The following is a 12,751-nucleotide window of genomic DNA, read 5'->3' as shown; positions in this document are numbered from 1 at the left end:
TTCCCAGACCGGGGCCAGCTTTCCTGGGCGCTCTTGGTTCGAAGCCTCGTTGTTACGCAGTATGTAGTCTCCGACATTGAAGTTGCAGAGTTTCACCCGCGTGTTGTAGTACTTTTGCATTTGTCGCTTGTAGTTCTCTTCACGCGCGGCGGCTAGGTCTCTGCGCTCTTCGGTTAGCATAAGGTCTAACCGTCTTTCCGCATCATTGTCTTCTGGTTGAGTTATGACTCTTGGTGAGGGTAGACCAATCTCGACTGGAACCATGGCTTCAGTGCCATAGGTGAGGCTGAACGGAGTCTCGCCCGTGCTTGCTTTTTTCAGCGTTCTGTTTGCCCAAAGGACATGTGGAACTTCGTCCACCCAGCCGGATCTATGCTCCAAGAGTCTTTTCTTTATGCCGTCGACGATGCTCTTGTTTGCTCTTTCCACCTCACCATTACCCTGCGGGTGTGCCACTGAGGTAAAGGTGTGGGTGATTTAAAGCTCTTTCAGCCACTTTTGTAGCTTCTGGTCAGCAAAGTTGGTGCCGTTATCGCTCACCAAGTTCTGTGGAAGTCCAAAACGACAAATAATAAATTCCCAAATAAATTTTTTGATATGTTTTGCGGTTGTTTGGGCTAAGGGTTTTGCTTCTATCCACTTGGTGAGTAGTTGATGGCTACCACTAGGAACTGAACGTTCCATGCTGCTGTGGGAAATGGGCCTGTCACATCGATGGCCCACTTCTGGAATGGCCATGAAGAAGTGACTGGAACAAGTTCGTTCTTCGGGCGATGCGTGTTGGGTGCGTAAAGCTGGCAGGACCTACATTTTCTGATGTAGGCCAGCGCATCCATGTGCATCCCCATCCAAAAGTATCCCGCGTTGTTTAGCTTAGCTACAACTGTACGTGGACCTGCGTGTACTCCACAGATGCCTTCGTGTACTTCCCTTAGGAGGTAGTCGGCATCTTGGTCGTCAACGCATCTGAGGAGTGGGCCAAGAAAGTTACGCCTGCAAAGTATGTCATCAACAAGTTGATAGTTCAGTGATTTACAGCGTATCTTTCTTGCCTGTGTCTTCGATTCTTGTAGTATACCCGCTGCAAGGTAATTTATGATTGGTGTCATCCATGTTTCCGTGCCGGTTTGAATGACACAAATTTCCTTGTGTGGGACTGATGGTGCTCCAAGAAGTTTAACGCGGATGTTTTTTCCCAAGTGGGTGAAGGCTAACGATGCAAGCTTGCTTAACGCATCCGCAAATTTGTTTTCGCTTCGCTTGATGTGCACAACTTTGCAATCGTTAAAATCGCGCATAAGGGTTTTGGCTTGCGCAAGGTACAGGGCCATTATGTCATTCACGGCCGTGTACGTCCCGTTTATCTGGTTGGCTACTAGCATGGAGTCCACGTGGGCTTTCAAGTTTTTCACTCCCATCTTACGCGCAATTCTTAATCCGGCCAAGAATGCTTCGTACGCCGCTTCATTGTTCGTACTTGGGAAATCAAGCTGAATAGCGTAAGTGTATTCTTGGCCTGCTGGGTTAATTAGTTTCAACCCTGCGCCTGAACCTTCGTTGTTGGCTGCTCCATCAGTATAGAGTCGCCAGACATCGTTAATGTCTTGTGCTGAAGAGGGTTGAGCCTCTTCCTGGCACTCTTTTTCCCGCGATGCGGGGACTTCCGCAATAAAGTCGGCCAAGACCTGGCCTTTTATGGCTGGTCTTGGCTTGTACTTTATCGCGTATTCCCTCAACTCAATTGCCCATTTGGCTAGGCGTCCCGACAACTCAGGTTTGCCTATAACGTTTGCAAGTTTGAAGTTGGTGAGAATGGTGATTGGGTGACCTTGGAAATATCGTCTTAGCCTGCGTGAAGCTTGTACAAGTGCTAAGACTAATTTTTCCATGGTAGAGTACCGGGCTTCCACGTCCGTTAAGACGCGGCTTACATAGTAAATGGGCATCTGGATGCCTTTCCGTTCTACTAGTAAGACTGCCCCGGTTGCTCTGTCTGTGGCGGAGAGGTAGAGAATTAATTCCTCCCCCACTTCTGGTGCTGTGAGCGTTGGGAGTTCGATCAAGCGTGACCGAATCTCTTGAAAAGCTGCTTCCGCTTCTCGTGTCCAGCGGAAGTGCGTTTTCTTCAAGCAATTTCTCAATGTTGACACGAATGGAAATGACCTATCCGCATGGTTTGCCAAAAAGCGGTTAAGTGCGACTAGTCGTCCATTCAGTGTCTGAGCCTGTTTGATGGTAGTAGGTGATTCCATTTTCATAATGGCTTCGACCTTTTCAGGGTTCGCTCTAAAGCCATCTTTGGTAATGATGACTCCTAAGAACTTCCCTTCTTCCATCCCAAAGGAACACTTGCTCGGGTTGAGCTTCATGTTTATTTTTCTGAGCGTGTTGAAAGTTTCTTCGATGTCTGTCAACATCGCCTCTGGCTCAAGGCTTTTGATGACCAAGTCATCCATGTAAACTTCTAAGTTCCTCCCGATTTGGGCATGGAACTCTTTGTCCATCAGGCGTTGGTACGTGAACCCAGCATTCTTAAGTCCGAATGGCATCATTGGTAACAAAATGCGCCATCGGGCGTCCGAAATGCGGTTTTGTCCTGATCGTCAACGGCCATGTGGATTTGATGGTATCCCTTATACGCATCAAGGAAGCATTTAAGGCGAAACGGTGCTAACGAATCTACCTTAAGGTCAATTTCGGGTAACGGGTAACAATCCTTGGGGCATGCTTTGTTTAGGTCTTTAAAATCTATGCACATGCGCAATTGTTTGTTGGATTTCGGTACCATGACGGGATTTGCAACCCATGTTTGATATTTACTAACGCGTACGATGCCTGCGTCAAGGAGTTCCTTGACTTGGGTTCTACACGCGTTAGCCTGTTCCAAACCCATTACGCGACGCTTTTGTATGACCGGCGTAAAAGCCGGGTCACACTTGAGCTTATGCTCCGCCTTACTTCGGGGTACACCAGTCATGTCGTATGTGTGGTGTGGCTTCCTCATTACGACAAAGTCCACGTCTTCTGTGCGGGAGTACTTCCCGTCCGTGAGAGTGACGGGGAAAGATAGGATACCCAAGGGGGTGTTTGTGCTGCCATCGAACCCTTCCATCGAGGCGTAAACCGTTTCTAGGCGTTCTTTGTCTTCGTCGTCTAGCTTGTCGAAGAACTGCCTGTACATGACCGTTGACGAAGCGCCGTTATCCGCAAGAGTGCGGGAGGTGATATAGTGCCCCAGCTGGCTTTTGATGACTATGGGGCCTTCTTTGTTGGGCCTTCCTGGCACACGCGGGAAGCGCACTTCAGCTTCCTTCCACGCACTTGGCTCTGTTGTTCGTCGTTTTCTTCCTCTGACGTTGCCATGAACCATGTGAATGCTGATGTCTACGGGCTTTCGTCCATTGCCTTTGTACCGATTGTCATTCCTCCCTCCGTTCTTGATTGACGCTACGAGGTGTGTGAGTTTCCCATATTTGACGAATGTTTCGACGATATCCTTCAAAGATGTGCACTCCTCCGTGGTGTGGCCTTTGGTCCCGTGGAAGTCACAGGATTTGCTCTGATCAGCGTTATGACGCTGTCGGATTATTGGAGCCTTTGGCCATGGGAGTTTCTCGGTGGCAAATATCTCGGTGACGCTTTTGGTGAGTGGCGTCCATCTGGGATACCGATTCGACGGGTGCGTGTTGTCCCTTCCGCCTAAGAAAGGGCGAGAGCCGGATGAGGTGTCGAAATTTATCCTTGACTGCCAAATACCAAGCTTCCTCTTCTTATTTTGTCGGGCGGTACGGACGTTATTTTCTCTTGTTCTTTGCATGTAGAGGTTTGTGCTCTGAGGAAGATTTCTACCCAGTTGCTTCTCCGTCTCGGCGAAGCGTTTAGCTGCCGTCATGATGGCATCCCACGTGGATGGCATGCCATCTTTACCCGTCAACGTGCGGATGAGCTCTGGGTACTCAGCGCCCTGGATGAAAGCGGCGCGAACAAGATCTTCGCTAATGGTGCCCAGACTTAGCTTCTTTGAGTTGAAGCGAGTGATGAAGTCTAGCAAAGATTCGTCTTCCTCTCGGACGCAGTTGAGGATCGTCCACTGCTCTTCAGTATATTTTCTTTGTTGACTGAAGTGCTGGCTAAACTTGTGCTGGAAGTCTGCCCAATCATAGATGTGGTGGACTGGTAGACGATCAAACCACGCTCTGGCTGCCCCGACGAGCGTCATTTGGAATATGTAACACCACGTGGGTTCCGTCCAATTACTGACGGTTGCCCCCGCTATAAATCTATTCAGGTGATCGTCCGGGTCAGATATGCCATCGTAAGTGCCTATGTTGGACATCTGTTTGGCACTCTTTGGAGCGATTGCTTCCGCAATGTCCCTTGCGAATTTGGACGTTCCCGCATTCGCAACAATTGGTCTGAAAGTTTTGGAGAGGTCCCGTGGGTTTCCCCCCGTGTTCTTTGGTTTGAAGGTTTCCTCGAAATTTCTCTTCGAGTAGAAGTCTTCTTTACGCTTCCCTTTCGCCTTATGACGAGGGTTTGCGTCATTGTCAGATTCTTCCCAATCTTCATCATCCACATACTCGCAATCGTTGCTCATGTTGAGCTGTTGTCTAGTGCTTCCGAATTTGTCATTGGCCTGCTGGAGTGAACGTAAACGTTCGTCCAACTCAGCCTGGAATTCTTTCTGACGTGCTTCCGCCCAAGCTTTAACTTGTTCAAGTGTTTGTTGGGGAAGTCTCGTCTGTTGTTTCTCCACCTGGGTATCAATGAATCCCATGGGAGGATTGTTTACTGCACTTGCCCCGGCTTGGGTAACCGGGGTAGTGTTCGTAAAAATCGTGTATTCACCGGTGTTCCCCCCCAGTAACTGGGGTTGTGGTTACCGGAGTTTCTTGGTCACTCGGTGGCCTTGGCGTTGGAGTAACCTTAACCATCTTTCCAGAAGTTTGAAAAAACTGAGAAAAGAATTAGTTCTAGCTTAATGCACGGATGGTGCCAATGAAGAAACACTAGATGACCCCGGCAGATTAAGGATAATCTGGGGGTTAAGTAGATGTTTCACACGAGGGTTAGGTCCAGCAAAGATGGTTATTCTTCTCGACCTGCAAAACAGACACCATGAGCTCGTCACTGAGAAGGGGGGGGGATTGCTCCTTGTGACCACCCTCCGGCGTGAGAATCAGACTAGATTGCTCTGAATATAAGTGTATATCGAGAGAAATAGCTAGAGAGAAGATGATGATACTGTTCCAAGGTGTTGGAGTATTTATAGCCGAAGGTAGGTTTCCAAGCATGTACGGCCAGCTGTATAATATTCCTTTTCCACCAACTACGGGCTATGTTCGTTCCACGATGGGAGTTGCTGGGTAGGCAGCGGCTGATAGTGACATTTTGTACTGGAGCGTGCTGCTCCTCGTACTATTGTCGGTGAGCTGTCACCCTGTGATTGGTTCATGGGTTGCTTTTGCCATATCTTGTCTATTTGTCCATACCTTGGTAGGTATAGTACAAAAGATCTTCTAAAAGCGTACGGACTGGCTCTTTTGCGTAGACGTCCCTCTTCAAGGTGAGTCTTGCGGGTCCAACATGGCTTTGCTGGGACCTACCTCTTCACTGGTAGTAAGCCGATTCAAGATGGTTAATCTTCTAATAGATAGATCATTTAAGCAGGTTAGACTCCAAAAAAATAGAGAGAACAAGAGATAATTTTATTTTGATTTCCTTCTTAATATTTAACAAAACTAGGAGACCTTTAATAAGACTTACAAACTTAAAGAATGAAACGTGAATATGCATGAACTACTAAAAATATGGGAATAATGGAATTCTAAACTATTATAATAAACTATAAGTAAACATAATGTTAAAGTGAACATGAAGTTTTTGTTGTTGGGTAGATGTCATGTGAGTGAAGATACGAGTTGTTGTGTGGGTACGTATCAATTACATATTACGTAAATTGGAAACATAAATCATATTGCAATACACTAAACAAGATTAACACAAAGACGAATGCTCAATTCGACAAAATTGGAGGATTGTTTCTATACCTGACCTGATGGTTCTACTTATCATATCTGAAAGTATGCGTTAAGTTTTTAGCTAGTTTCGTTAAGATTAAGTTGTCTGTTGTTTCATTAAAGTAATCAATTCATGAATTATCATTTGGTTGATATTTTATAACCAACTTTTATCATGAGTCGGTAATCACACATAGATTCAGAATTGACAGGCTTACGACGTCGTTTAAAGTCCTTGTTTCCCAATACTCCCTCGCGGCAATTGATTAAACCATAGGCCTCGTTTTTCCGCCAATCAACTAACAGCCGCTAGTATTCATTCATGACAACCAGAAGCCAAGCCAAGCCAAGCCAAGCCAAGCCAAGCGGAAGTCTCAATCCACTGGTAAACATTATTAATCTGCATCATTCTTATTTTCTGTAATTTCGCATACATTTATAACTCCTATTTCTGATAAACAATACAATTCCTAGCCACCTGACATCTGTTTTAGCTCGTGCTTTAAGACTTGGGATCGGTTTTGCTATTCAAAAAGGGGTTGCGCCGTTTGCCTACCACTTTATTGTAATCGTCTGGGTTTAAGACTATTAATTTGAAGGGGGGGGGGGGGAAAGAAAACTTAAGTTAGTGTTACACGTTTTTGTTATTTAATTTGGTAAAACAATTGATGATGAAAAAGTGGATGAAATTAGGGTTTTTTTTTATTTATTTATTTTGCAGGTGAAGGTGAAGTGAGTAGGGAATCGGGACACGACACAAAAGCAAAAGGTATTGGTTTGTTCATGTTTACTACTTAACCACATTATATATGTATACTTGATGTTGGTGCTTACTGTGTTACCAACGTAATTTAGCATAATTGGATTTGTGAAATAAGGCCAAAGAAATTCAAGTCAAATGCATGCTTTTTATATACTTACCTGAATTTCTTTATTAAAACATGGCCAAGTCTTAACTTTTGAAGTTTTCCAAACACTGACGTCTGCACGGATATTTGGATCTGATGTACATTCAATAAAATAGGCATGGCAAAAATGCAGCTGTTGTAAATGTCAGTTATTCGGTTATAACTATCTTTCTCTCCAAAAGTGAAAATGTGTCATTTTTTGTTAGAAGGTGTACCTATTTGTAACTAACTTTTCATGAACAATTGCATTTTTACATGAAAACGTGCATCTGTTTATATAATACATCATATTGACCTTAAAGACAGGCATAAATAATCAATACACAATTCATGTCTTTGAGTTTTGCTTAAGTTAGTGCCTTATACTTGAAGTGTTTGTTTCTTATATTATCCCAGAGTTGATCTTGTGATACCCAAAGCATTAAAGGGTCAAAATACTATGTTTGTAAAGTGATATTCACCACACAATATGAGGAAACATATCTAGCTTGTTTGTGAAACACTATTATTTCTGTCTTCTATACTGGTAGGACAGCTTAAGGGAAAAGTTGGTAAATATTTGAAAATGTGAAATCTAGATTACAAATCACAGTAGACCTGTATATCCTGAAGATTCACTGGCAGTTTTATAAATATTTGAAGTGACCCTGTTTCAGGCACTCTTGCTAATACATCACGTGATGGTGTCAACAAGTTTCTGAAACAAGCTGGTTCACGTCGTTCTCGTGGGTCAAAAAAACAAGATAATCACACTCTTAGTTGGGAGACTGCTGATAAGGTTAGTTTACTTGGCTTCAACTTGCAAGCATGCAAAGAACTGGCTCTTATTTGTTACTGCTTATTGTTGATCTTAATCATCGTTTCATTTTCCAGTTAAAGGAGAAGGAAAAACAAGTTGAAGCTGACACAAATGACGGAAGTCCTCAGCAAGCTAATAAGTCTGAAGTGGAAGATGTAATGGCTGATTCAGATTGGGAAGATGGATCAAATCCCAATTTAAATTCTGAAAATAATAATCCAGGTTATATAAACAAGGATATCACTATAGAGTTTGATTCATCACCTGGTACAGCTAAGCGGAAACCTATACGCCGAGCTTCTGCTGAAGAAAAGGTTAATGTTAACAATTATTTTGGTCAACAATCTATTAAATGTTAAAAATTCTTTTAGTTAAAAGTTGTTTTTTTTTCGGTTACAGGAAGTGGCTGAGCTTGTACACAGGGCACATTTACTCTGTTTAATTGGACGGGGGCGATTGATTGATAGTGCTTGTGACGATCCTTTAATTCAGGTTATTTTCCTAATTATAACTTACACTTGACATTGTTTTGCACTCTTTTAATGCGGTACTCATTATGGAATATCTGTTTTTATAACAGGCTGCCTTGTTGTCACTTTTGCCAGCAAAATTGCTGAAGTTATTAGAAGCCACAAATCTCACAGTGGATGTTTTGACTTCTTTAGTCAACTGGGTACACTTCTTTCTTATCCCTTTCTTTAAATTTTATGCTCTTCGAATTAGTTTAAAAATTGTTGTAATTGCTGTTTTATTACTTGTAGTTCCATAGTAACTTCCACGCCAGCATTTTAAGCAGTGATAGACCCTTCCAGTTAGCTTTAGCTAAGGCTCTTGAGACCCATGTGGGGACTCCAGAGGAGGTATAAAAGAAATGAATAAATTTATTTTTTGAATATTTTCGCATATGAACTACTGATCAATTTTTTATCAATATTGTTGCAGGTGGCTGCGTTATCTGTGGCACTATTTAGAGCATTGAATTTTCCAACAAGGTAAGGTTTTTGAAAATTTAATTCTGTTAGAATACGTGGTTTTGTTAATAACAAAAGGGTTGTTTTGGGTTTTTCAGATTTATATCCATTTTAGATGCTGCATCCTTGAAGCCAGATGCTGATAAATGTGATAATACGTCTCAAGGAAGAAAAACTAATAAGGGTGTATTTGGCTCATCAACGATCATGGTGACTCAATCAAATGAGGCTTCTACATCTTCTACAAAAGCATCAAGCCAAAAGAAAATAAAAAAGCCAGGTCAAAGTCGAAGTCAAACAATCTTTCAAGATGCAGACTCTCCCATTGTTGACCAGTCAAATGAAAAGAACACAGGTTCTTCTGAGGGATCAAAGAGGAAAGGGGATATTGAGTTTGAGTTGCAGATGGAAATGGCACTTGCTGCAACTGCAGCACAGACTTCTGAAAGCAATCTTGACAATGATGTTAAAAATTCTAAGATTAGCACTTCAAGTATATCTCCTTTCAAGAGATTGAAAAAAGTCAAATTTGAAGAATCTCAGGACATTTCTACTGCAATTGGATCATCAAGAAAAACAGGAGCTCCATTGTATTGGGCAGAAGTTTACTGCAGTGGAAAGAGTTCAACTGGCAAATGGGTTCATGTTGATGCAGTAAATGCAATTATTGATGGTGAACACAAAGTAGAAGCTTCAGCTGCTGCATGTAAAACTAACTTAAGATATGTAGTTGCTTTCGCTGGTCAAGGAGCTAAAGACGTGACTCGCAGGTAACAAAACTGTAATCAGTTGAGTTTAGAGATAGAAAATAGTGAGTGACTAAGCTTTTATCATGATTCAGGTTAATCAAAAACGAGAAATAACATATTTAAACATCTATTATTTATATACTATCTAGATTTTACAAGGGTAGTATGGTCCTTTCAGGTATTGTGCAAAGTGGCACAAGATAGCTTCACATCGAGTTAACTCGACTTGGTGGGACGCGGTGTTGCTGCCACTTAAAGATTTGGAGTCTAGAGCAACTGAAGGTGTGGTCTTTTTTCATTTATCATATAAGATTGATAATGAATAATAATGAATAGTTATTGTATTATTATATTAAACCAAACTGAATAGTTTTGGTACTTGATCAGGCACTAGCAGAACGTCTATTGAAGATATGGAGCTTGAGACGAAAGCATTAACCGAGCCACTTCCAACTAATCAACAGGTTAGATGCATAAAGGATGATATTTTTAGTTTATGCATTTATACGATTTATTAATATATTGTTATTAATATGTATCCAGGCGTATAAAAACCATCATTTATATGCTCTTGAAAGGTGGCTTACAAAGTACCAAATTCTTCACCCGAAGGGCCCAGTTTTAGGGTTTTGTTCGGGTCATTCTGTTTACCCGAGAGCTTGTGTCCAAATGCTGCACACTAAAGAGAGATGGATGCGTGAAGGGCTACAGTTAAAAGTCAATGAACTTCCAGTTAAGGTGTTAAAGCGGTCAACAAAAGTCAACAAGTTGAAAACTCCAGAAGCCGATGAAGATGATGAAAATGATCATGTAGGGCCCAGAGGCACCATCGATCTTTATGGGAAATGGCAAACTGAACCCTTGCGTTTACCTTCTGCAGAAAATGGAATTGTGCCAAAGGTCATAACTCATAATCATATTGTTTTGATTTTGATTATAAAGTTTATATATTTTTATAACGTATTGTATGTTACATTTGTCTATAGAATGACCGTGGGCAAGTAGATGTGTGGTCCGAGAAGTGTTTGCCCCCGGGAACCGTGCACTTAGGGTTTCCAAGAATCTGGTCTATCGCAAAGAAGTTGGAGATCGATTGGGCACCTGCAATGGTTGGATTTGAATTCCGTAATGGTCATTCCATTCCCGTATTTAATGGAATTGTGGTGTGTAGTGAATTCAAGAATACAATTCTAGAGGTAACTTAATTAACTTTTGATGCCATATATATTAGAGTTAAATACATTTTAGTCCTTGTGGTTTGGCCCAAATAACCCTTTTAGTCCATTAATTTAAGTGACTTTTTTAGTCCATTAGTTTCATTTTGTATCAATTAAAGTCCAGCCCACTAACCCATCCAAATATTCTGTTAGTTTTTTATTAAATGACCAATATACCCTTAGATTATTTGTGTTAGTCAAAATAATAAAATCTTTTTGACCCACTTAATATAAAGTATATATACTAATACCATATGTACAATATAAGGGTATTTAAAAGTTAATAGAAAATTTGGATGGGGGTTAGAGGACTGAACTTTAACTGATACGATAATAACACTAATGGACTGAAAAGTCAAATTTTAACTAATGGACTGAAAGGGTTATTTGAGTCAAACCACATAGACTAAATCGTATTTAACTCTATTTATTATTTCGTAATATTTATAGATTCTGGTTTTGTAGGCATATGCAGAAGAAGAAGAGAGAAGGGGAGAAGAAGAGAGAAAGAAGAACGAAGCTCAAGCACTATCGAGGTGGTATCAACTTCTTTCATCAATAATTACTCGACAAAGATTGAATAATCGATACGCAGAAGGAAATTCTTTGCAACCTCCAAATGATGTGTTTCATCATACAAATGAGGATATACAGAAACCGATATCTGAGCAAGCAAATGAAGATGTTGGTCAACCTGATGTTGTGCCACAGCCATTGTTTGAAGAAGACCATGAGCATGTGTTTTTGGCAAGTGATCCTGGTTCTGATGTTGAGAGTTCGATAAGGACAAAACGGTGTCGGTGTGGGTTTTCTATCGAAGTTGAAGAGTTGTAGTGACAGTTATTCGTGTCTTAAAAATTGTTTTGTTTTGTGAAAACGTTTGTACTCGTAATGTAGTAAATTAACCGGTGATTAGGTTTATTTAAACAGCTCAGTATATATCCAGCTGGTTACATATTTACTAAGAAAATATTTCTTGATAAGTTTTTGTCCGTAGCAACTTAATAATGATTCAGTTTAAAGTAGACGAATTGTCAACCCATAAACACAAAAGTAATCTGAGTCGCCTTCCGTCCTATGTTATGTCTTCATCAAAAGTTTTGTCTTCAATAAGGGCTATTTAAATCGGTTGACAAAGTAACGGTCACCAGTTTCTGTCTTAATAGTCTTGTTATTATCTTCCCACTGATGTTGGTAGTAATCGTGGCTATTATTTCTATGCGAGGAATAGAAAATCGTCTCTAAATACTTGGTAGGGATAACACTCACATATACAATGCAAGTGTTTGAATTTGAATGTTAAAATAAGCCTCAACAGGCACCAGTGGCGTAGCTAGAAATTTTTTTCCAACGGGTTCGAAAATTTTTTAGGGACAAAAGGCCGACTGTTTACCACTTATATTTGGGTTTTCTACGGGTTCGCTGTTGAAATTTCTACGGGTTCGATGTCAAAATACACTAATATATAACACTAAAACAAAATTTTGTACGGGTTCGGCCGAACCCATTCCCCAAAGGCTGGCTACGCCCCTGACAGGCACAAGTGTGGCAATTACTTGAAGATAACTTTAGAGGACTTGAATTTTTGTGTGTAAGAGGATATTTTAAACGCCATAAAAATGTTTGCTTAAATAAGTTAAAATTCAACTTTCATAAGAAGTCTAACATCAAAACACAATTTCATCATAAAAAAAATATTACATTTATGTATATTTTTCGAATGTTGAAAATTTTGCTTTAAGAACTGGTTTTCCGTTATCCAGAGGACCAGAACTCCTTACATCCAAAGGCCCACAAATCGTTTCTTCCAAACTTTCAAAAGTTTCCCAATAAATTGTATATAGGGGGTGTTTGGACCAACTTATAACTTAATAACTTTTTGAAAAGTTAATAAGTTGTCTGGGATTGTTTATTTTGTGAAATAATAAGTTAATAAGTCAAGATATTCTCTTATAAGAAGGTAAAATAAGGAATCCCAAACACCAATACCCCTAAAGGGTCGTATTTAATCATCTAATTTACATAATTTTTCAATCTATGTTCTGCTTTTGGGTTATAAAAAACAATATTCCACTTTATACAAAGCC

At 40.9% G+C, this 12,751-nt stretch overlaps 1 protein-coding gene across 1 annotated transcript; it reads left to right on the top strand.

Annotated features, from left to right (window-relative positions):
* Positions 1-5,634: 5,634 nt before the first annotated feature.
* LOC143557678 (DNA repair protein RAD4-like) lies at positions 5,635-11,584 on the top strand. The gene is made up of 15 exons (XM_077046693.1): positions 5,635-5,670; positions 6,354-6,405; positions 6,742-6,789; positions 7,585-7,706; positions 7,802-8,041; positions 8,127-8,219; positions 8,308-8,400; positions 8,489-8,587; positions 8,670-8,719; positions 8,797-9,468; positions 9,626-9,729; positions 9,835-9,911; positions 9,991-10,347; positions 10,434-10,643; positions 11,130-11,584. The coding sequence occupies exons 1-15, from the start codon at positions 5,635-5,637 to the stop codon at positions 11,496-11,498; spliced, it is 2,622 nt and encodes an 873-aa protein (XP_076902808.1). The 3' UTR covers positions 11,499-11,584.
* Positions 11,585-12,751: the final 1,167 nt, after the last annotated feature.

The sequence above is a fragment of the Bidens hawaiensis genome, unplaced genomic scaffold (assembly GCF_021521415.1).
Source record: "Bidens hawaiensis isolate Kalapana, Puna unplaced genomic scaffold, B.hawaiensis_p1.1 tig00019080_1, whole genome shotgun sequence".
NCBI classification, from domain to species: Eukaryota; Viridiplantae; Streptophyta; class Magnoliopsida; order Asterales; family Asteraceae; genus Bidens; species Bidens hawaiensis.
The sequence above is the reverse complement of the archived record's forward strand: the minus strand, read 5'-3'. Positions and strand labels throughout refer to the sequence as shown.